The sequence below is a fragment of the Lissotriton helveticus genome, chromosome 6 (assembly GCF_964261635.1).
Source record: "Lissotriton helveticus chromosome 6, aLisHel1.1, whole genome shotgun sequence".
NCBI lineage: Eukaryota > Metazoa > Chordata > Amphibia > Caudata > Salamandridae > Lissotriton > Lissotriton helveticus.
The window spans coordinates 202,251,309-202,277,599 of record NC_136067.1 but is presented as its reverse complement, the minus strand read 5'-3'; the positions used below and the strand labels follow the sequence as shown (position 1 = coordinate 202,277,599).

General features: G+C 45.6%; 1 protein-coding gene across 1 annotated transcript in view; it reads right to left on the bottom strand.

Annotated features, from left to right (window-relative positions):
* The window catches only part of RHAG (Rh associated glycoprotein), a 260,401-nt gene that overhangs the window by 107,632 nt on the left and 126,478 nt on the right, over window positions 1–26,291 (bottom strand). The window contains exon 5 of the mRNA XM_078647599.1: window positions 10,836–11,002. Coding sequence (XP_078503725.1) covers window positions 10,836–11,002 — 167 coding nt within the window. The remainder of the gene's footprint in view (window positions 1–10,835; window positions 11,003–26,291) is intronic.

Sequence of the window (26,291 nt, the reverse complement as noted above, 5' to 3'; positions counted from 1 at the left end):
ACCTTCCTCCTGTTGTCGCTCTTCGGATGCGGGGGACGGCGGCGAGGGCGTGGCTGGTTGATCTGAGGAGGCGCTTGGGAGTGTAGAAGTTGATCCGGTTGTTGAGGTAGCTCGGGCCTTGGTCGTGTAGGGCTTTGTGCGCGTGGGTGAGGAGACGGAAGGTGATTCTCTTGTTGACCGGGAGCCAATGCAGATCTCTCAGGTGTCCGGAGATGTGGCTGCATCGGGGGATGTCGAGGATGAGTCTGGCCGAGGCGTTCTGGATCCGCTGGAGTCTCCTCTGGAGCTTGGCGGTGGTTCCGGCGTAGAGGGCGTTGCCGTAGTCCAGTCGGCTGGTGACGAGGGCCTGGGTGACCGTCTTCCTCGTCTCGGTGGCGATCCACTGGAAAATCTTACGTAGCATGCGCAGGATGTTGAAGCAAGACGAGGAGACGGCGTTTACTTGTCTGGTCATGGAGAGGGAGGAGTCCAGGATGAAGCCCAGGTTGCGTGCGTGGTCCGTCGGTTTGGGTGCGGTGCCCAGGGCGGGGGGCCACCAGGAGTCGTCCCAGGCGGAGGGCGAGGAGCCCAGGATGAGGACCTCCGTCTTGTCTGAGTTCAGTTTCAGGCGGCTGGTCGTCATCCATTCGGCTACATCTCTCATCCCTTCGTGCAGGTTGGCTCTGGCGGTGGTGGGGTCGTTGGTCAGGGAGAGGATCAGCTGGGTGTCGTCGGCGTAGGAGATTATGTTGAGGTTGTGTTGGCGTGCGATGGCCGCGAGGGGGCTCATGTAGACGTTGAAGAGGGTGGGGCTCAGTGAGGATCCTTGAGGGACGCCGCAGATGACTTTGGTGGCCTCTGACTTGTACGGTGGTAGGCGGACTCTCTGTGTTCTTCCGTCGAGGAAGGAGGTGATCCATTCCAGTGCCTTGTCCTGGATTCCGATGTTGCCGAGGCGCTGTACTAGGGTGCGGTGGCAGACAGTGTCGAAAGCCGCGGAGAGGTCCAGGAGGATGAGGGCCGCTGTTTCTCCGTTGTCCATCAGAGTTCGTATGTCATCGGTGGCAGCGATGAGGGCGGTCTCGGTGCTGTGGTTCGCTCGGAAGCCAGACTGTGAGGGGTCGAGGGATCCATTCGTCTCGAGGAAGGCGGCCAGCTGTTTGTTGACGGTCTTCTCGATGACTTTGGCTGGGAACGGGAGGAGCGAGATGGGACGGTAGTTCTTGAGGTCGGTGGGGTCTGCTGTGGGTTTCTTGAGAAGAGCGCTGAGTTCGGCGTGCTTCCAGCTCTCAGGGAAGGTGGCGGTGTCGAAGGAGGTGTTGATGATGTCCCGCAGGTGGGGTGCGATGACAGCGTCGGCCTTGTTGAAGACGTGGTGAGGGCATGGGTCAGTCGGAGATCCGGAATGGATGGAGTTCATTGTGCGGATGGTGTCTTCGGTGCTGATCGGAGTCCAGGTGCGGAGGGTGGTGGTGGGTGGCGTTGTTGCGGTTGTGGCTTGCGTTGGTTGGTTGCTGAAGCTGTTCAGGTTGGCCTGTTTCACTTTTGGTCTGGTGTTGACTAGGCTGTTTTTTAGACTGGGTGCCTTTTTATAGGAAAAAAGTGGCTTGTCCCATTGTAGTACACCTGTGTTCACTATTGACCAGTGTTTGTTGATACATTTGCTTACTTGGTTCGAAATAGTGTTATACGTTGTAACACAGTTGCGTGGCACCTGGTCATTGTGAACAATTTTGTCTTCAAGGAGCCCGTCTCTAGGTTGATTCCTGGCCCTCTTCTGGCATTTTTCAATGATCTTTGATGGGTACCCACGTTGTTTTAGTTTGCTGGTTAGATCTTGGGCTTGGGTTTTGTAGTCCGATAAATTGCTGCAGTTTCTCCGTAGTCTTAGATATTGCCCATAAGGCAGGTTTTCTCTGAGAGGGCGAGGGTGGAAACTCTCGTATCTAAGGAGATTGTTCTTGGCAGTTGGTTTGAAGTGGGTTTTTGATGTTAACCCATTTTCCTCTTTTGAAATTTCTATGTCCAAGAAGACCATTTGTTGTTTGTCATAACAGTGGGTGAATTTTAAATGTGGGTCGCAGGAGTTTATCCATATGATGAACTCCTTGAGTGTTTCCTCTGGTCCTTGCCAGATGGCTAGGACGTCATCAATATATCGTCGCCAGAATTTTATGTGGTCAATGAAGGGGTTCGTCTCAGCTAGAATGAATTTTTCTTCAAAATCATGGACGTATAGTCCAGCCACGCTTGGGGCAAAAACACTGCCCATGGAGGTACCACCGGTTTGTAGAAAAAGTGAGCCTTCGTACTCAAAATAGTTCCTTTTTAATGCCAGGGTGGCGCATTGGAGAATGAAGGATTTTGGTGTCTGATGCTCCCAAGTGTTACTTTCTAGGATTGTTTTGAGTACATTGATGGTAGCATCCTGTGGTATGCTGGTGTATAAGCTTTCAATGTCAAAGCTAAGTAAGATGGTTTCATCGTCAACTCTGATTTCATTGAGGAGTACCAGCAGGTTTTTTGTGTCCTTCAGATATGTGGATGTGGATTGTACGATAGTTTTTAGGAAAAAATCGTAGTACCTAGAGAGTGGTTCTAGAAGTGAACCAATCCCTGACACGATTGGCCTGCCAGGGGGAGGAATTTTTCCTTTGTGCATTTTGGGCACAATGTAGAAATATGGAATTTTTCCTTCCGTCTTACTGAGGTAATCGGCTTCCTGTTTGGAAATTTTTCCAGTTGCTTCAGCTGTCTCCACTAGTTGGAGGATTTCTGCTTTAAGATCTTCTGTGGGATCTCTGGGTAGCGGTTGGTAGTTTCTTACATCCCCTAGCAATCTCCTGCATTCTGTGTTGTAGTCAGTTTTGTTCATAATTACCAAGCCACCCCCTTTGTCTGCTGGCTTGATTATGATGGTATTGTCTGTTTTCAGATTTGAGATAGCATTTTGTTCTGCCTTGCTATTGTTTTAGAATTGTTTTATTTCTCTCATTTGTTCGATATCATTGAATACTGCCTGTTCAAATGTATTAATCTCGACAGGAATGGTATGAGGTGGAGGTATGAATGTGGACTTGATCCTCAGTCCTGTTTCATTCGGTTTCTCCTCTGTATCCTGGCTGGAGTGTTTCTCAAAAAAAGCTTTCAATTTCAATTTCCGGAAAAACAAGGCCAGCTCGCAGTGTAGCTTAAATCATCACACTGAGAAGAGGTACAACTAGCAATCATTTGTGCCAGTACTTTTGCAACGCTAAGCAAAAGGTACTTTTCCTATTGGGAGTAACAGCATTCAGACACGAATGTGAGACACTGCACTACGTAACAGGCTTGTAAAAGTTTAATATTTGACATCAGTCTTAATTTTTCCTTTACAGGTATTTTGATTTTTTTAGGCTTACCCGACGAGGTTCAAGCCCACAGCACAGGCACACTTCTGCCCCTTTGTGGTCCCAGAGAGTAGGACCGGGTGCGTCTTTTAGGGGACGCACACCATCCACTCTCAGGGTTTATTGGTCCTGAAGAAAACCTGGTTATTTTACACCTTTATGGTTGAAACATGTAGACCAGAGACACATAGAGATACATGGGCTCATAATTACCCTCACTATATCTCGCCACTTGATTTTAACATTGTCCAGTTGCTTACAAATAAAATCTTATTTTCCTCAGTTAAACCAGGACAATTTTTAACACACTTACATTTTTTTCTCACGCACCCTCACTCACAACCTGCTCCACTGTAAACAGGTGTTGTAGCACACCCTGATGACGCTAGGTCATTAGGGTGGACCCCGATGATGAAGCATGTCACCACTAGGTGGTGAGTGAGGGGTTTCTTAACAAAAGGAGAACTTTCTCGCTTTTTGTTTAACCACATACCCCATTAGGAATCGGCGATTCCATGCTGGTGGTACTCCTTGTCTGTTTTCTAATGATATACCCAGGGATATAGGAGTATTCCCCCGTTCACCTATGTGAACTAAAAACCTTGCTCTCCCTATTGTTTTTCATGTCCTGGCACCGCACAGCTGCAAGAGCTGATACCTAGCAGCATTGCCTGTCTCACTGCTCACCCAACTCCAGGACACACCGATTAATCATGGCAGACAACCAAGGCTTAACTTACTCTACGGAAGAAATAGATTCCATCATGGGCAACCTTGCGGTTTTTGCGGATGCAAATATAAGCAACACAATTTCCCAAACATCAGACTGGGATAAACTGACAGAGATGAAAAGAAACCGGATTAGAACCATACTGCATGGCACAATACTGAAGGAATATGTGACCAACCAAATGGCACCAAAGGGATTGCTGGTCACTAATGCTCCACGCATCTTTCTAGATGACCAGGAGTTCAGAAGAGACTGGGCACGTATAGCATGGCACTGCACACATGACTGGATCATGCTCATCCTCAAGACTGCACTACGTCTGTCCGAAAAGATACAGATAGAAATACAAGTCACGGAAGCCCAAATAAAGACGACCATAACAGGATACAAAAAGAAATTAGATGATCTCAACAAAGAGATTAACGAATACAGGGACAATCTCACTCAGCAAAAGGTCCAGAAATTTCAGAAAGACCTCAAACGGTTCTCATTTGTGAAGGCATATCCCTACTCGGATATGGATTACAAAGCGACACCAGGTCCAGACCCGGATTCAGATGCTTCTAGTAACACCTCCAACAGTTCGAACAACAGCGGAGGCTCCGGAAATAGTAATCCAAGACAAAGACAAAGAGGTGGATTTAGAGGACACTACCAGTGGCCACAATACAGCCAACCCCCATTCCCTACACCTTTCATACCAGACCAACCATTCCCGATGTACGGATGGCAACCACCATTCCAACCTCAATTTTTCTAACCACACCAATACCGTCCTCCTTTTTCCAACAGAGGCAGGCGCGGAAGGGGGCGAAAAAAACCCGGGAACAACGTCCAATGGGAGGAGGAGGACCCAGTAGGCAACAACACCAGGAGCAGAGCGGGAACGAACAAAGCGGGCCCCAGCAACATGAGGAGCTAGTGACCAACCTATCATCAAGAGCCCTCACTGACATAGAAACCAAAGTCCTCAACAAAGGCCTGGGCTTTGTACCAACAACACGACTAGACAAATTTAAGCTACACTGCGAGCTGGCCTTGTTTTTCCGGAAATTGAAATTGTAAGCTTTTTTTGAGAAACACTCCAGCCAGGATACAGAGGAGAAACCGAATGAAACAGGACTGAGGATCAAGTCCACATTCATACCTCCACCTCATACCATTCCTGTCGAGATTAATACATTTGAACAGGCAGTATTCAATGATATCGAACAAATGAGAGAAACAAAACAATTCCAAAACAATAGCAAGGCAGAACAAAATGCTATCTCAAATCTGAAAACAGACAAAACCATCATAATCAAGCCAGCAGACAAAGGGGGTGGCTTGGTAATTATGAACAAAACTGACTACAACACAGAATGCAGGAGATTGCTAGGGGATGTAAGGAACTACCAACCGCTACCCAGAGATCCCACAGAAGATCTTAAAGCAGAAATCCTCCAACTAGTGGAGACAGCTGAAGCAACTGGAAAAATTTCCAAACAGGAAGCCGATTACCTCAGTAAGACGGAAGGAAAAATTCCATATTTCTACATTGTGCCCAAAATGCACAAAGGAAAAATTCCTCCCCCTGGCAGGCCAATCGTGTCAGGGATTGGTTCACTTCTAGAACCACTCTCTAGGTACTGCGATTTTTTCCTAAAAACTATCGTACAATCCACACCCACATATCTGAAGGACACAAAAACCTGCTGGTACTCCTCAATGAAATCAGAGTTGACGATGAAACCATCTTACTTAACTTTGACATTGAAAGCTTATACACCAGCATACCACAGGATGCTACCATCAATGTACTCAAAACAATCCTAGAAAGTAACACTTGGGAGCATCAGACACCAAAATCCTTCATTCTCCAATGCGCCACCCTGGCATTAAAAAGGAACTATTTTGAGTACGAAGGCTCACTTTTTCTACAAACCGGTGGTACCTCAATGGGCAGTGTTTTTGCCCCAAGCGTGGCTGGGCTATACGTCCATGATTTTGAAGAAAAATTCATTCTAGCTGAGACGAACCGCTTCATTGACCACATAAAATTCTGGCGACGATATATTGATGACGTCCTAGCCATCTGGCAAGGACCAGAGGAAACACTCAAGGAGTTCATCATATGGATAAACTCCTGCGACCCACATTTAAAATTCACCCACTGTTATGACAAACAACAAATGGTCTTCTTGGACATAGAAATTTCAAAAGAGGAAAATGGGTTAACATCAAAAACCCACTTCAAACCAACTGCCAAGAACAATCTCCTTAGATACGAGAGTTTCCACCCTCGCCCTCTCAGAGAAAACCTGCCTTATGGGCAATATCTAAGACTACGGAGAAACTGCAGCAATTTATCGGACTACAAAGCCCAAGCCCAAGATCTAACCAGCAAACTGAAACAACGTGGGTACCCATCAAAGATCATTGAAAAATGCCAGAAGAGGGCCAGGAATCAACCTAGAGACGGGCTCCTTGAAGACAAAATTGTTCACAATGACCAGGTGCCACTCACCTGTGTTACAACGTATAACACTATTTCGAACCAAGTAAGCAAATGTATCAACAAACACTGGTCAATAGTGAACACAGGTGTACTACAATGGGACAAGCCACTTTTTTCCTATAAAAAGGCACCCAGTCTAAAAAACAGCCTAGTCAACACCAGACCAAAAGTGAAACCGGCCAACCTGAACCCGAGTATCACAACAGCATGGAACCTTCCACCAATAACAGGACACTTCAAATGCGGGGACTGTAGTGTATGTCACCTCACAGAAAACATAAAGACTTTGGACTTGGAGGAAGGCAAAGTCTGGGAACAACGTGCACATACGAACTGCAACTGTGCCAATGTCGTATATTTGATCAAGTGTGCTTGCGGGAAATCTTACGTAGGCATGACAACTCGCAAAGTCAAGCAACGCATCTGTGAGCACCGCAGCACCATACGGTGCAAGAAAAATGCGACGAAACTCACGGACCATTTTCTAGAGGCTCAACATACACCAAATGACATGAGATGGACCGTCATTGAACAAATTCCATCTGGACCCAATACTCAGCGACTCTTATATGAAAAAGAGCAACGTTGGGTCTACAGATTGTCGACCCACAAAACAGGCCTCAATGACAATATTCCGTGGCATTCAGTACTCAAATGACACTACATTTGACCCTCTCCAATCACCTTGGCGTCAGCAGATCATTACTGCAGTCACATACCTGAACTAACCCATAAGATCACAGGCACAAATATGGTGACAATCACATAGAGATGCTGCAACATGCACCTCCAGACAACAAATGGCATCAGATTTCACGCGAAACATACAGACCAGGTCGGCCTTGGACCGGTGTCTTGCTGCGGTGTCTGAAGGAAGCTGGGGTGGCTGGTCAAGCGCTGTGTTGGCTACAGTCATTCCTCTCAGAGAGATGCTTTCAGGTTCAGCAAGGGACCTGTCGCTCAGCAGAGCTGCCATTAGATCAGGGAGTGCCTCAGGGCTCGGCTCTTAGCCCCACTCTTTTTAATCTTTATATGGCCTCCCTGGCAAAAGTGGTACAATCTTTTGGGGTGGAATTGGTGTCGTACGCTGACGACACCCAGCTGCTGATCTCTTTGTCGCAGAACTCCTCCAACACTCCAACTAACTTTAAATCTTGTATGCAGGCACTGGGAGAATGGATGGACTCCCATTGTTTAAAACTCAATGGCTCTAAAACAGAGGTGCTGGTGGTTGGGGGAAAGAGCGATAATTGGTCAGCTGAGTGGTGGCCTTCATGCTTGGGTCCTACTCCTACCCCCTGTGAGGAAGCAAAGAACTTGGGAATCTGGATGAATCCCTCCCTCTCGTATGATGGCCACATTAGGCGTCTTGTGGGCAAATGTTTTGGAGTTTTAAAGACCCTAAATAAAACGTTAGACCTCTTGCCCCTTGCGGCCAGAAGGACTCTAACACAGGCACTGGTGACCTCGCGATTGGACTATGGAAATGTACTGTTTCTGGGGGCGACCGAGGGTAGCCTGGGCCGCCTCCAAGTCATCCAGAACTCCGCCGCCAGGTTGGTGTTGAGAAGACCTAGGAGGGCCAATTCGCAGAAGGCGCTGGATGCGCTTCATTGGCTGCCTGTGAAGAAAAGGGTGCGTTTTAAGTGTCTACTCTTCTGTCATCGGATTGTCTGGGAGAGGTCGCCCGCTTATTTAAAGGATCTAGTCAGCCGGTATGAACCCTCCAGGACCCTTCGTTCGGAGGGGACCGGACTGCTGACAGTTCCCAGGACGAGGAAGGCCAGAATAGGTGGTCGTTCTTTTGCGCTCCATGCAGCTCAACAGTGGAACAAACTTCCCTTGGCCTTGAGACTGGAGAGTAGCGAAGCGCGGTTTAGGGCCTTGCTGAAAACTCACTTATACACAGCATAGTCCTCTGGATCTCTCTCTTGCTGGCTCACGGCTAGTTCTAGCGCGGGGACATGCCGTGATGGCATTACTGTGCGCTTTACAAGCTCTTTATTATTATTATTATTTTAGGATATGTTGCCACACTGGGAACCATCCCTATCTGTACCTTCCCGGTTCCAAACGCACAGCATGTTCTGTCACATATGGAACCCCACCAACCAACCCCCCCCCCTTTTTTGCACCTTCTCAATATGGCAATTCGTGCAATCTTCAGCCCCATCAGCACCCACCGGTAATGATGGTTCGTTCCCAACAACAGTATACATGTACTTTATCTTTTTCTAATCCCTAAAAATTGCTGAGTTTATGGTGAATACCCATACTCAATATCCTAAAATCATAACCTCAAATCCATTTCCTACTCAATGGTTCATAACAATTGGACCTTGGATTTACCGCAATTATCCTTTTACCATGATATATATTATTGTACTGATTCAGTCCATATTTCCATTTTAATTCAGATCCCCCGTCGGTTCCCCAGCCGGGAATAGAACCCTTCAATAACAGTGCGCGCTTGAACCTCCGCAGCCACCGTTTCAGAGGTTGCACTTCTGACGCTCCCAGTGCCGCCCCACGTGACCGGCACAAAACTCCGCCCATTGCGGAAGCGTTTTGTGTATATCTCAGTTCCCGAGCCCCCGGCCACACTGTAACAGGGCGGAGGACGGTAATAGGTAAACGGCCATTCACCTCGCACCAAAACTGTAAGTAATCGCCTAGTTAGACGAGCGCACAGATCTCCAACGGGCTGCACATACCATTGAGCATGGCTCCGTTTTTTCTAAGACGCTTTTGATCCACTCGTTATTCATGAAACTCTTTACTAATCTTCTGTTTCAGAATACGTTTTTGTATTGAGGATAACCTCTCCCCGCCCTATGAGGTATCCAAATACCCGAATGAGAGTAAGCTTTAAACCAACCACTTGTGTGTCTTAAATGTTTTATGTACGTGAGTCCGGCATGGGTTGAGTGTGTTGAGTATGGCAGTTCATGCACTTTCCTTAAAAATGACCTCGCCCGCACAATAAGAATGCGAGACATTATCACGCCACATAAAGTCTATGGAATGCGCGTGAATTGAATAGATATTGACGCACGTATAACTGACAAGCGTGCTAGTTGTGGTAAAAATCTTTCGCATAAATTGCGGCCCAGGCACTTCCACATCATCACACTGAGAAGAGGCACAACTAGCAATCATTTGCGCCAGTACTTTTGCAACGCTAAGCAAAAGGTACTTTTCCTATTGGGAGTCACAGCATGCAGACACGAATGTGAGACACTGCACTACGTAACAGGCTTGTAAAAGTTTAATATTTGACATCAGTCTTAATTTTTCCTTTACAGGTATTTTGATTTTTTTAGGCTTACCCGACGAGGTTCAAGCCCACACCACAGGCACACTTCTGCCCCTTTGTGGTCCCAGAGAGTAGGACCGGGTGCGTCTTTTAGGGGACGCACACCATCCACTCTCAGGGTTTATTGGTCCTGAAGAAAACCTGGTTATTTTACACCTTTATGGTTGAAACATGTAGACCAGAGACACATAGAGATACATGGGCTCATAATTACCCTCACTATATCTCGCCACTTGATTTTAACATTGTCCAGTTGCTTACAAATAAAATCTTATTTTCCTAAGTTAAACCAGGACAATTTTTAACACACTTACATTTGTTCTCACGCACCCTCACTCACAACCTGCTCCACTGTAAACAGGTGTTGTAGCACACCCTGATGACGCTAGGTCATTAGGGTGGACCCCGATGATGAAGCATGTCACCACTAGTGTGGTGAGTGAGGGGTTTCTTAACAAAAGGAGAACTTTCTCACTTTTTGTTTAACCACATAGCCCATTAGGAATCGGCGATTCAATGCTGGTGGTACTCCTTGTCTGTTTTCTAAGAATAAACAAGAGTGCAAAGAGTATATCTATTATTTCCAGACTCCAATACTTTTCCTAATATCGCTTAAAACTCTTCATAGTCTTGGTGCTTGAGACACTTAAAACAGATTTCTCTTTCTACTACCATTTTGGTTTTGGATTTTACTCATTTTCTTTTTTTGTTAATTTACACAGGTGTACGTACAGGGGACTATGTGGACAGAATACTGTTTTAGAACAATTACACAGACACTTTCACAGAATCTGTGGAGCATTAACCGACCTCACGCTTGTTAACAATCAATGTTACAACCTCAAATGTGTCAATGCTGCATGAATTGTAATGCAGCCATCCTGCAAGCGTGTTGATGTCTTTAGAGAAGCAATGCCCCCTTACCATATCCAGTTTGCCCTTGTGTTCGACCAGGCTGGAGAATGCATATGCCGTGAGCACGCAGGCAGCCAAGGAGAAGTATGTGTTGATAATGGCTCTCTGTTGGTCTATTCCCGCATCAGCAATTGCAGAATTGAAGCTGGGCCAAAACATCCATAGAAATACGGTGCCTATATTAGAAATCAAACAGTGGAACTATAACATTTTACAATATAAGTATAAACATCTTTCTTTTTACATCAGGACATTGCTTTTATGACCATTTAAACATGTGTAATATAACTTTTCTTCCAGCATTTCACCATGTTTGACTAACTCTTGCTTCAATAGACCAATATCCAATAGTTATGTATTACAAGTCACTTGGTCAGTACAAAGTCAAGAGGAAACGCGTCCCCTATTTTGTGGCTTTTGTTTGGACTCCTAGGCTATGTTTCAGTCTATTAAGTCTGCGACTGCTGAGCAATCTCCAGAGAAGTTGCATAATATGGCTGCTGTTTGTATCTCTGGAAGGGGAAGCCTTAAGTGTCAGTGTGCTGTCGATATCTCTGTCCAATCAAGATGTATTAGAGAGATGTAATGTTTCTTATTGTTTTGTCCCATGTTGGGTTAAGGAGAATTTATTTTGTTGACAGAGGGCTTAATTTGAAATTGTAAATTCTTCAAGTCGGGCATTAGGCCTCTCAAAAACAGACAAAGCAAAGGTAACCACTTGTGAAGGGAACAGGGTGTTAGTTCAGTCAGCCTTGTCTATTTCAATTCAATTCATGAAGCTTTATTCGGTACATATAAAAATGACCATAAAAGCACAAGAATACATACATTAAAATAACAAGTACAGCAGATTACAAACAAGGGAAATCAGCCAAGTGTAACTTACAAAATGATTTAAAAACACATACTCTTCCTGGCCTTAATTGATTGAGTTAAAAACATAGCAGTAAAAAAACAGATATCGACATGTTGTAAATTAAAAACTAAACTCATAGCCTGATTTACTGTACGTACGCCATATTTTACAAACATAGGTTTAAGAAATGCAATACGAAAATTTGTATACAGTTTACAGGTTAAAAGAAAGTGCACAGTACTCTGTTTGGATACGCCATCACACATACATGGCCCCTGCGGGTGTTTCTTAAGTGTAGGCAGTGCCACTAAATGGTGGGCTATACCAAGCCTCAATCTAGTCAGCACGTACTTATGTGTTGGCCTGGTCACCCAGACTAAATAGATGGGAAAACCTTCATCGATTCTATAATTATTATAAAACATGATAGTGGATAGAACTCCGCTGGCAACTGCCCGTTTCCTTGCAGCAAAGGATAAAAATGTAGTTTTCATCTCATGTTTAGAAATTAACAATGCTGCTCTAGGGTCAACCAAGATGTTTAAATTAAACATTTCAGAAAAACATCTAACGACGTAATTTAACCAGGGAATATTTAGAATTTTGTCCAACGAGAAACAATCCTCAATGATCGATCTGGAAAAGGATTTTTCTTCTTGAAGCCAAATTGAACACCAGATCATAAGTGGCCCCAAGGATAATTGGTCAATCAGAAAGTTAATGCCCAATTCTCGATGGATCAACTCAGTGGCAGCAGAGGATGGCAGCATCAAGAGCTTTTTTTAAAAAGTATTTTCCTCCAGCTGCAGAGTGTGCGCACAATTGTGTCCCCAGACACCTGCCCCGTATAGTGCGATACTGATGCACCTTGCTTGGTAGATCTTAAGCATGTCCCTGGTTTGTCGATCCCCGATCTTCGATGCAAACCTGAAGACACCGTGGGCGTTTTTTGCCATTTTAATACGGATATTTTTAAATTCATTCTGCCACTTTCCGTCCTTAGAGAAGGTAATACCTAGGTAAGAAAAAGTATCCACTTGGTTCACCTTTTCTTTATCAATAAAAAAGGAATTTAAAAATTTCTTCTTAGACCCACATGTCATAATATAGGTTTTCCCCTTATTGATAATCAATTTCCTGTCTTTGATAAAGGTAGAAAATCGATCAATCAGGCGCTGTAATCCTATTGGTGTTCTAGAGAGCAGGACAGCGTCATCGGCGTATAATAACACCGGTACCGGAGAGCCTTTGACCTGTGGGGCATCTGCTTTAACAGTTTTTAAAATCGCGTCGATTCCGTTAATAAATAAAATAAAAAGGAGGGGGGCCAGTACACAGCCCTGTCTGATCCCTCTTTTAATATGAAATTTTGGGGTGCATTCTCCTTTAGTACCAAAACGCACACATGTTTTTAATTTCCCGTACAGCCTAGCCAGAAAATAAATTATTCCCTCTGGTGCTCCTAGCTGTAGCAAGGTTGACCATAGGATTGAATAGTCAACCATATCAAAAGCACTACTGAGGTCTGCAAAACAGAGGTAGAGTGAGCCGGGTTTGGCTAGAGTATATTTCCCGATCAGTAAATCCAAATTTAAACACTGATCGATTGTGACCCGGCCCTTTCTAAATCCATACTGGCTATCGGCAAGAATACCCTCTTGCTCAGCCCATTCCTCTAACCTTGCTAGCATAACTCTACTCATGATCTTAACTGAGGAGTCAAGAAGAGAAATAGGTCGATAGTTTTTTACATCCCACCTGCTACCCTTTTTATGTATCGGAATAATAATGGATTCCCCCATGAATCAGGGGCATCGGTACATATAGCAGCATTAAAAATTGTAGCAAAGAGAGGGCTCCACATCTCGGCCGCTGTTTTATATATGTCTATAGGCACCCCATCCGGACCCTGGGCTTTACCCCCCTTGCTAGCATGTATGCCAGATTCAACCTCACTAGCTGTAATATCCAGAGGTAAAACAGGCCATCTGCTCGGGTTGGTGGTCATACTGCTGTTAGAATCAAATATATTAGAAAAATGTGCAATCCAGCCATCACTCGGGACATTAGCGGTTAGCACTGGGGCGTTCTCATCCTTAAGAAAAGGAGAGTTAACGGTAACCCAGAAAAGGGTACTATTGGATAGCTCGGCTGCTTGATTTAAAGAGTCCCATGCCAACTGCTGTAGCTCACTCTTCCTCCGCTTTAAGGCGAGCTTGTATTCTGATCTCAGTTTACTTACAGAATTAGTGTCCCTCGGTTTATTAGCAAGTGCTATTTTTAATTTAGTTAATAGACTGGTGCACAGATAGTCGAACCAACCCGGTACGGTTCTACACTGGCCACCTAACGGTTTAGTGAACCTGGCATTAATACTTTTATTAATATTGTTAAAAGCATTTAAAACCTGCTTTAAATCTGTGCTATTGTCAAGGATAAAAGAAATGTCTGTTAGACAGTCCCTGACAATAGAACCGATTAGTTCGTTGGCTTTTTCCCCTACCCATCTTAAACGAACTCCATTTGGTCTATGCGGTTCCACATTGGAAACCGTAATACCCCCTCTGGCATGCCATTCACCCCATAAAGTAGTTTCCAAAATAACACAATTATGGTCGCTAGTAGTGGTTACTTCGATCCTCGGGGGAGCACAACAAGAAATAATACTAGTGGAAACAATCAAATGATCGATAACTGAGCTGGATTGTTGGTTCTTAAAGGTCGGGATGGGTTGTCCATTTTCATCTTTAGGGAGACCTAAGATTTCCAGCTCATAACAGCCCATAAGATAGTTTAATGCCTCTCCATAATTATTATGGCCAAAATGCAAATCATCCACTCCGAACTCATCGCTAAATCCACAAACTTTTCCAGTTGGCAGTTTACACAAAGTGATATTAAAATCCCCAACCCAGATCATATCAAAAGAAACATTAGCCTCTAAATTCAAATTTTCAATGGTACTGGCCAAATCGTGGACCACTACAACCCTGGAACTATCAAAAATATTGTTATAATAGTTTACCAGTAAAATATTGTGATTTGGTTTCTCAAGCAACCAGAGAATCTGAGCGTGTTCTCTAACAGTTATGTGCCTTTTTACAATAATTGGGCGATTAATTGTAACCAATGTCAGTAAGCCCCCTTTTGCCCTGCCCGGTCCAGTCTCCTGCGTAGGCAGATGAAATGAGGCATACCCCTCATAATTAACTTCCTCCGTGCACCAAGTCTCCTGGAAACAGAGAATGTAATGGGCAGTAATAAAGTTATGCCAATCCGGAGCCCTCCCCTTAGATTTTAAACCTGCAACATTCCACCTAACGATTGAGGTCCCTTTAACCCCCGTGTTAGTCCTATCTGAAATCGTAATTACATTAGGGCTGTTTTCCTCCCTAGGGTTACCACTAGACAGAACCCCGCTGTTATTTACCAGACAAGGGTTCACCTCCCAGGCTGACCCAGGGACCGTTATATCTTTAGTGATATCAGTGGCGGGTTTATTAGTATCATCACACACGGGGGACTGGTCATCCATAGTAAGTCAGTCATTAGAATCCAAGCGGCTTAGGGCATGAAAACGATTTTGCAAAGGGATAATTAACCCCGGCTGCTGGATCTGTAAAAGTGGGCTTATTAAATTACTATCATTGGGCGGTGCCTTAATGAGGTGACTATAGAAAAAGTCAAGCGGGCGTGCACATACATTATTAGCATTGGACGGGAGAGAGGCAGCTCTGAGCAAGACTGTAGCGACGTGTTGAGGATACTTAAAATTAATAATAACACAGTCGCCACTACAACTCTTACTGGAATTACCAATCCAGTTTACCCTTCCAGTACTTAATATATCATTAGAAAAAGCAGTTGGGAACCCACATTGGTTATGCAACCAAGAGACAGTTTCATTTTTCAAAGAGTCGTGGGATTCATGTTGTGGATGAGTCATGTGCGTATCAGCCTGGGGTACATTGGTTAAAACAACCACATACTGGGCACAGTCTGGGGGGAGGTTAATAAAGCGCCTTCTCCTCACTTCTGACCACCCCACATTGTTATCAACTACTTTGGGTACATTATTTTCTTGACTCGGTGCGGGCGGTTGAGGTGGCAAAGCTATTTTGCTGGCCTCAATCCCCTCCTTAGATTGTATTACTACATCTTTCCTTGCCCCAATACTTGCCTCGCTGGATTTAGGCAAGCCAGCCCGAGTAATATGTGTATCCAAGAGGTCGCCCAATCTGGCTACTTCTTTGGACATCAGGTCTAATTTAGCCATTAAGGGTTTAACCAGTTTATCAAATTTAGCATCAATAATTCTGACCAACAAATCTAATTGCTCAGAATTCAATTTGGCCATTCCGTGCCCTTCCGAGACCTCATCTTCTCCAACTAGACTTTTAGGCGGTGTTGGCGCTCTCTTGGTCTTTCTAATCCCCCCCTCGCTTAATTGGTAATTTCCGACACGCCCTAACTACTCTTCGGGCTGGTGAATGTTGGTCAGGGGTATCAGGGGAATCATTCAACACAACTTGATCAGGGGCCGGTGACGGCGGTATATCATTATTTATTACCTCCTGTATGCCGAAATCATGGCTATTATCTAAAGCTGGTGTATCCAAAGTGATTAACAGGTTAGAGGGAGAAGCGGGGGGGGCTGACACGACTTAAAGATAGTCGTCGTTCACTATTGATTTTGTTAACTACTTTCACAAGGTAGTTGTCTAAAGTTGCTGGGCCTGAGGGCATTTTAGTGGGTTTAGATTTAGACATACTCAGAGCTTTATGCGTAACCTGCTTAACAAATACAAAATAAAAGCACGGAAGCAATCATGAAGCATACGAAAGATCAATATCAAGGAATCAGCGTCCTTCAAAATAAAACAATAAAAGTCTCACTGTATAGAAGATAGATTTGTTCTAGCCAAGGTCTGTGGCCCAGCCCAGCCTCGTACAGCCCCGGACTGCCACAGACTTCCCGCCCTTTGCCCGGGCTTCGCCCGGCGGACACCCGCGCGCACCCGCGCTGCGGGGATGGTCAGTTGATTTTATACCCTTCCGGTTTCCTTAGAAGGGGGCGTGGCGTTTTTCTAGCGCCTCCGGGCGCAGGCAGAGGCGTCGCAGGTGCGCCTTGTGACCCCGGGGCTGCTGGTAGTGGTAGTCCCGCTGGCCGTTTCCCTCACGGCGCGGAAAGGAAAAGGAAAGCACCCGGCCGTTCCCCTCAAGGCTCTCGGACTGGTGCAGCAGGTAGGTTCCTTCACGTCCCGCACTGCGGCAGGAACTTGCCATTTTTCTAGTGCCTCCGGGCGCAGGCAGAGGCGTCGCAGGTGCGCCTTGTGACCCCGGGGCTGCTGGTAGTGGTAGTCCCGCTGGCCGTTTCCCTCACGGCGTGGAAAGGAAAAGGAAAGCACCCGGCCGTTCCCCTCACGGCTCTCGGACTGGTGCAGCAGGTAGGTTCCTTCATGTCTATTTGAATTACTGAATGCCACTATTATGTTCTGTTCATGGTGCAGCTTAGCAGTGCATACTTACAACCTGCTCACTGTATTGAAACCCCAAAGCATCTCAGCTATAGCAGCTAGGCCATGCTACAAAAGTCATGTGACCAGTCCTGGTGACTTGCATTAATGGAGTATATTTGCATCTCATGCTGAGGAAAGGTTGGTCTCGAGTTGCTTCTGATTCTATTGATGGAGAATGAAAGCTCTTTCAATGTCTACATTAAAAAAAAGGTAATAAAACGAGGCTCCCGGGGATTCTGGTAACTTGTGCCATGGATTCATTGTCAGCTGATCGGCCCATTTCTCAGAAACACTGTTAAATATAGACAGTGGAGGTTTGCCCTTTTTGAATGTTAGGCAAAACGGAGAAAACGGGGCCCTCAACCTCGATTCTAATGATACTAAGAATTGTTTACACGGATTACTTTACATGTGTATCCAATCTTAACTCGGAATCATTTACGGGTCAAAACATATTTCGAAATTTTTATTAACGCGTGAGCCAATAGACACTGCTGCCTTTTATATTTCATTTTAAATCCTTTCATGTGCCTTAAATACTCATACTTCTTTAATTTACAACCTCATATTATTGTATCATTCACATCAACTTTCTAGTCCACACCGTGGCTGCCCTTCTGCCTCTATACTTCTTCTTTCTACCTCTCTTCCCTTCTATTCTGTTCTGTTGCATTCTATTCCATTCTAGAGGTTAGGCGCAGCGGCCATAGCGGCTGGCTCGCTGGTGGCAGCTCAGCATCATGTGACTCTGAGCATTAGCTCACTTAATCTCACCGAAATCAGTGGCAGCTGGTGAAGTCTGAAAATAGTGAGGCGGTACACCCAGACATGTTGGGCCAAGTGAGCGAAGCTAGAACCCTCAAACTCCTACCATACACCCTTACAACAACACGGCAGCATAAATTGTAGGATAACGTGTTAGATGTGGGATTATTAATCTATTTTGGAGTAATATTGCAGATTAAAGAGTAGTTGCAGTTTATCACTCTTTATTGGACGATTTTTTCTGTTTAAAAGCAAGGTTGAGCTGGGATTAGGAGAGAGGGGCCCCTCGACAGGACAGTAAATGATTCGGTTATGATAATTGGATTTGTACAAAGGCTTGTGGGTCTGCATGGGGTGCTAGAACAAAAAAGTGTGTTTTTTCTGAAAGAGACCATTAAGTACTGTGTAAAATAGAATACAGAATTTACAAGATGATTGCATTGTCATAAAAGGACACAGTGTACCATAAGAAAACAGAAAAAAGGCTGACAGCTGAAAAAAGCATATGCTGTTAAATTTCCTAAGAGTGGGTCAGCCATTTTGCATTACAGCTACATAATAGATGATGTGCACAGGTGTAAAACTAGTTGACTCAGTATAAAAATGTAACTATTATTATTTTCTCCTTGAAATGCATCGTCTCTGACTTGCACAAGTTTTGACTTTATATTGTTGATCGATTTAACACTATACTGGCTCTGACTGCTGGTTTCTTTTCAGTGCATAACATGTGCTGCCCCTTGTCAAGGAACGAGTGTATGTGCCTGCTTGGACCTTAACTTACACTTTGTATCATTATCCCAAAGTTACAGCAGCCCTTATCTTTAAACCCTATAATTGTGACAGTTCTTCGAATGCATTCAGCAGCACGGTGACAATTGTTTAAAAGCCAACAAAGCAGTGCTTAATTTGAGCTGGTTCTTTCCAATGCTCAGCACTGACTGGCACTTAATTGGTTTCCGGTGCTCGGCACGGGAACCTAATTCTCAAAACCATACTTAGAACAATCTACCACATGGTGGCGCTGCTCATCTAATTTAGAGATGAACAGAACAACGGTTGTTTCGGAATACAATATACATTAAAATTGCTAATACCTGCCACCCCCGCCATCCCTTTAGCTTTGCGGACCTGGAATAATCTGAACTGTCACATTTAAATGCAAGAGAAATGGTTAGTAGTGGTTTTGGCAGCGCTGACAAGGGCAATGGGTGGTGCAAGCTGCAGTTGAGAGCCCTGGCACATAATATTTTACATATTAAGCACTGAACAAAGGACGTCTGTTTTTTCTGCCTGGCCAACAAGCATACGTTTTAACGGGGGCTTAGAAGAGCACAAAGTCCTTCGTGCACACACACACACATAAAGCACATTTCAGTTACTGGACTGCAATGTAATTTTTTTACCCTCGGTGTGGCCCGGCAGTAGCCGCCCTGAGCCCCTGGCTGCGGTCACACCCATGCCTTGCCCTATAATCATCAGCTGCTGCTCTGGGGCCACCCCACCTCCCTCCATAGTATTTCTCATCGAGGCTGACTTTATGCATACAAATATACGGTAGACAAGGCTGCAGCACGGTGAGGGTGCGCCTGACACATCTGTGAGGGCACACACTAGCACATGTGCGAATGTGTAGCTGCTGAGGCGCCACATATCTAATACAGCGCTTCATGCTGTTTGGGGGGCCTAGGGACAGCTCCCCTACCAGACAGCACTTTCTGAGGCATTGCATGCGGGGGTCAGTAGGCCCCACGTTTCTGCTTTAAAATCTATTCAGAGACGCGCGAGCGCGTAAATCAAGATGGCCGCCGCCACCGGAGCTCCGAGATTCCTCGGAGCTTTTAGCCCAATTAATCGACGAAATTCAGTCAAAAGCCCAGCAAAAATACCGGCGCTTGCCTCCTGAAGCCTCTATTCACCTATGAAATCTTTTCTGGCGATTTTGGACGACGGGAGTGTTTCTCCTCACCTTCCATACTTCTGCTCCCTGCTGCTCCATAAGGTACTGCCGGAATTGTGAGCCTGGGGGCGGAGAGTTTTCTAAGAAAGAGGCTGGCTTGGGCCTAGCTCCGCCTACAGTACTGTTTAGCTGCTGCACCTGGGTCCTTTCAGTGCTTTTTGACGCATTTGCCCATATTTACAACGCTTTTCATCACTTTTTGAGGTGATTTTGTCTTATTCTACTTTTCTTCATATTAAGACATATTTTTTCTCCTCAAAATGGATTCAAAAAATTCTTCCACCAATAAAAGGAAGCAGCAGGTTTCTCCTCCTACAAAATCTAAAGTGGTGGAATCCTCAGAACCTTCTTTGGCTCTTATTTTGGAGGAAATTAAAGCCTTACGTTTGAATACTGACTCCATTGCCTCAGAAGTTAAAAATGTTCGTAAAGATATGGCTTCTATATCCATGAAGGTGTCGGATAATGCCATTAAAATTCAGGATAATAAGAATAAGTTGGATGCTTTTACACCTTTAATGACCAGAATTATTCCAATGCATACTCAGCTGCTGGACCTAGAAAATCGCAATAGGCAATATAATCTGCGCATTTTTAACTTGCCTGAAGAAATTGAAGGGACCAATTGTCGACTTTATCTTGAATCTCTTCTGCCTGGTCTCCTGAACATTAAGTTCACAGAAAAATTTGAAATTGATAAAGCTCATAGAGTTCCGTCACATCGCAATCCTCGTCATTCAAAGCCAAGGCAGATGATATTTAAGGTCCTGCGTCATCATCATTTAGTTCTTATTCGGAAAGCTGCTCGAGAAATACCATCATTGTTGGTGAATGGAACCAAAATCTTCATCCATCAGGATTTTGCTAAAGAAACTGTGGCTATTCGTAAAGAATTCTCTTCTCTTCGTCCACAACTGAGGAGCCTTGGTTTCAAATATGGCCTATTTGATCCTTCTACAATGCGAGTCTGGAACGACAATGTCTCTAAATCTTTTCAGCGTCCAGAAGATCTTCGTCTTTTCCTTGAACAGCAGGCTCCTCCATCAATGGATACACATGATCCAAATTCTTGACTTCATCTCGCTGGATTCTTGTGACAGGTTTATCACTAAATTTCTTCATGGGCTCCAACGGTAAATGGCCATGCTTGAGGAACGGGTGTGCGTTTCCTTGTCTTTATTTATGTTGCGTGTTTGTGCCTTATTCTCTCTTTTTTGTTTCTCCCTTTCCTATTTTTTGCTCAGAGTTACTCTTTTAACCCATCTTTTCCTTCCTTCTTCTTGTTCCCATTTCTTTCTTTTCCTTCTCTTCTATCCTAATGGCTAATGTTCATAATGTTAAAATTGTTTCTCTTAATGTCAAAGGTTTACGACATCCAGTAAAATGTTTGAAAATGTTAGATTATTTAGGTCATTCTAAGGCCGACATATGTTTTGTCCAAGAGACACATGTTGATGATAAAGTTTTAAGTTATATGAACAAAAAGTGGGTGGACTCTATTGTCTCTTCACCTCCTACAGGTAAAAAGAATGGAGTCGCTATTTTCTTTGCCAAAAGGTTACATTGTCAGGTCTTACATAAGATTTCAGACTCTGAAGGTAGATATATTATAGCTAAAGTTAAAATTCATGACTCTATTTTCTTTTTGATTAATGTTTATGGCCCTACGGCTGAAGATCCAGTTTTTTTGGCCACTGTTACGTCTGAAGTTTTAAAGTTGGGAAATGCTCCATTGATTTTTGGTGGTGATTTCAATGTTTTTGTAGATCCCTTGTTGGATAGATTGTCTACATCTCGATTTAGACCGTCCAAGACTTTTCATGCCTTTAAGACTTTTCTTCAAACCACCAAGTTAGCGGACATTTGGAGATTGCACTATCCTACTGGTAAAGAATTTTCTTTTTTCTCCAATCCTCATAATTCCCATTCCAGAATAGACTATTTTTTTCTTTCCCCCTCCCTCATTCAATTTGCAAATGACCCTACTATTGGTACCATCGATATATCAGATCACGCTATGATTTCTTTTGTTTTAAATGTGTCATCTTCATTTACTAAACAGTCGAGATGGCGTTTGAATACTGATATTGTCCTTAATGATACTCATAAACCCAAACTGCTCCAAGCTATTCAGGATTATTTTGAATTCAATCCCGAAGGCTCTACTTCCATTACCACCAGATGGGATGCATTTAAAGCTTATGTCAGGGGTACTACTATTTCTATCATGGCTCATGAAAATAAGAAATTTAACTCCCAAGTTACATCTTTAGAGAAACAAATAGCTCATTTTTTTCTTTTTATCAAAAACTTTTATTGAGCAATAAAATAAGAGTTACAGAGATGGGCCTACAACCACACGGGCTGGCCGCTAATAGCAACACACAACATAAGTAGCGAACGATCATTCCCGTGGCCGGGCACAAGGAAGATACCAAATATTGCTCCAAGCATAGGACAGGACATGACAATTTTTATAATAAACATAAAAACAACAAACTCTAAAACAAGGCGAATGCACAGTAATCAAGTCAGCCCTGGAGGCGGAGGGGAAAGCAACTAATCAGGAAGACAAAAGCAAAGCAATGAGACTCGGCATTGCCGGGGGGGGGGGGGGCCAGCGGGGAGGGCAGTAAAATCCTAAATCCATATGAAAAATTTTCGGGAACGTCAGCCTAGGGAGATGGGGTCACATCTGGAGCGCCAACCAGGGGAGGGGCACAAATATCTCCACGATATGCATTCCACTGACCCCAAATCTTCGTCCACGCCCTGGGTCTGCCCCTAGCCACATAGACGGTCTTCTCTCGGAACATGGACCAGTCCATGTTATCCTCCCACACCGAAACGTCGGGAGGTCTGGATGCGCCCCAAAGTTGCGCAATATCCCGCTTCGCGACCATGTATCCCAAGGTCGCCCATCTGGTCTGGGCCACAGAATAGTCGGTGGGTTCCCACACGTTCAACAGGCATCGTCGGGCCTCAGGCCGCAGGGTAATACCAGTCACAACAGTCATCACCGCAAGCACATCAATCCAGTAGGCTGCTACCACCGGGCACTCCCAAAGAATATGCAGAAATGTGGCACTCATCCCACAACCACGTTTACATAAACCATCCGGGGAAAAACCCATCACAACCAGACGTGGACCAGTTACATACACCCGGTGGAGGATCTTAAGTTGAACCAAACGGAGACGGGCGGGGATGGCGACCTCTTTCGGAGAAGAGAGTGCCGATTGCCAATCCTCGTCATCCAAGTCCAATCCGTCATCGACCCAAACCTCCCGAAGTTGGACCAATAAGTCAGCGCGATTATTAATAAGTTTCTTGTAGATAAGGAAGATAGTGCTATCGGGCAGGTGTCCATCCAGTATACGATCCTCAAGGGGAGAGGACTCGGGTAGGGTCACATCAGGAGTCAGAACTGAGGCCAGGGCGTGCCGAACCTGCAAATACCGAAAAAACTCTCTATCACTCAAGTCATATTCTGCCTTAAGGGCCTGGAAAGACTTCACTCTACCATGCACACAGACGTCACCCACTTTACATATCCCAATCATATCCCAGCGGTCAAAGCCCTTAGTAGACCAGAGACACCCCAAACGTTCAGAAGCATAAAGCGGGGTCGCCATTGTCAGTCGGTTCTCCCATCCCAAACTCACATTCGCAGCACGCCACACATTGACTGCGATCCTGGACGGGCCCACAAGATGGCGCCCAGCCGATCTGGAATAAAGCGCTCTATTAAAATCCCCTCCCGGCAGCTGGAGTCTATCCATCTCAAAGGCCGGATCTCGACCCGGGGAATACATTACGTGGTTAATGGCAGACAGCTGGGCAGCCCAATAATATCTCCTGATATCGGGGAGCGCCATGCCCCCGTCATACCAAGGAATAGTAAGTTTTGCAAGGGCGATACGTGGACGCCCGTCCCAGATCAGTTGCCTTTGAAGTCTCTCGATCTCCCGGAAATAGGTAGCGGGAATGTCGTCATAAGAATTTTGAAGCGCGTACAGGAATCGCGGCAAAGACATCATTTTAAAGAGGGCAGCCCTGCCCAGAGGAGACAGGGGTAGCTTACGCCAACGGGCCACATCCAGTCGCAGTCTAAGAAGCGGAGGAAGGAGGTTACGCTCGAACCGGAGTGAGGAGTCCAGCGTGATAAAAATCCCCAAATATTTGAAGCCAGAGTGGACAACCTGGATGGGAAACCTGTCCGGTAATGGGGGCAAAACACCCGAGAGAACATATACACAGGACTTAGCCCAATTAATAACCAGACCCGAGTTAGCACCAAACGAAGTAAGAACGTCGAATAGGACATTTAAAGATTTACGCGGGGAAGTAAGATACAGAAGAATGTCATCCGCGTAAAGCGAGACGCGGTCTTCAAAATCCGGTGACCAACGGATCCCTTTGAGTGAAGGTTCCCATCGAAGCCACGCAGCCAACGGTTCCAGAGCAAGCGCGAAAAGCAACGGAGACAGGGGGCACCCCTGACGGGTCCCCCTACCAAGACAGAAGGGGACAGAAACTCGACCGTTTACTACTACCTGTGCCAAGGGTTCGGCGTATAACAACTTCACCCAACCAATAAACTCAGGCCCAAAACCGAATTTCTCAAGAGCTGCCCAAAGATAGGGCCACTCTACCGTGTCAAAGGCCATCGAGGCGTCCAGCGAAGTCAAAATGGCCGGCTCCGTCAGTAGCCCCGCCCTCGCAACAGCTCCGTGGAGACGGCGTAGATTGAGAGCCGTGTTGCGATGTGGGATAAATCCGGACTGATCCGGATGAACCAAGCCACTAATGACCGTCAAGAGGCGGGTTGCCAGGAGCTTAGCCAGGACCTTGGGTTCAACATTCAGAAGGGAAATGGGCCTGTAAGACGAACAAAGGTCCCGAGGTTTACCTTCTTTGGGAATAACAACTATCGTAGCCAAACGCTGATCATATGGGAGAATACCCCGTTCGCGGGATTCCAAAAACATGGCACGAAGATAGGGTGCCACCTTGTCAGGACGTAGCTTGTACAATTCAATTGGCAATCCATTCGGGCCCAAAGCCTTGCCCGAACGGAGTGAGCGAATGGCCGTCGCTATCGCGTCCGTAGTAAAAGGGGACTCCAAAGAGACTCGGTTTAAATCGGAGACACTGGGCAGAGCTATATCACGCAACAAAAGGCGAGAGTCATCAACATCCCGTTCAGACACAGGGGTATAAACCGCACGAAAATAATCCGCAAAACATTCAACTATTTCAACCGGGTCTGTCACCCCCACGCCACTCGAAGTCTGAATCACAGGCACCACACGATTCGCCCTCTCCGTCTTAGCCAACCATGCCAGTAATTTACCCGCTTTGTCCCCCACATCATACAAACGACCCTGTTGCTCCCGAAACATCAGTTTAGCCACATCTGTGACCAAAGACTTATAAGCAAATTGCTTCAGACCCAGGGCGTGGAGTTTATCAGATGTAACGTCCGACTCTAGGTCAGCCTCTATATCAGCAATCTCCCTCTCAAGGTCTACCACCTCCCGATTCCTCGCCTTCTTGGATTCGGCAATAAGGGCGAGGGCCTGCCCGCGAATCACTGTCTTAAAGGCCTCCCACAGGGATACAGCAGAGGAGACGGAACCCTCGTTGTCCAAAAAATAATTGTCCAAAGACTTAATTAAGAGATTGCGGGTCTCGGGGGAGGTGAGGTACCATGGGTTGATAGGAGCCACCCGGCCCGCCGCCTCCACCCCCACCTCAAAACAAAGCCAGAGCGGGGAATGATCAGAGATGCCCCGGGGAAGGTGCCTAATCTGACGAACCGCTGGGGACTGCGCCGCAGGCATCAGGAAATAATCCAGTCTAGACAGACTCCCATGGGCCCCAGAGTGGAAAGTGTATTGAAGCTGAGTAGGATGCATAAGTCTCCAGCAATCCACCAAGCCGAACGTATCCAGAAACCCACCCAGCCACTGTTGGGACAAAGGGGTGTCCCTAGGGGGGTGACGATCATGTAGACCGGAGAGCACAGAATTAAAGTCACCTGCTATGAAGAGAGTACTATCAGGGAGGTTCAACAACACACGGCCCAAATCGGAAAAGGTAGAGGTCTGTAGACCGGGGGGCACATAAACGGCAAACAAGGAAAGGGTTTGACCCTCATAGCGACCCACGAGGACGGCATATCGCCCCCGATCATCGAGGATCACATCATCAATAGCTAGGGGGAGGGAAGCCCGAACAAGGATACCCACCCCCCTGGAACCCGTGGTAAACCCCGAATGTGCGGCGAGGCGATAGCCCCACCTATTCATTGCACGACATGTATTGCCTACCAAGTGAGTCTCCTGCAGAAAAACAATATC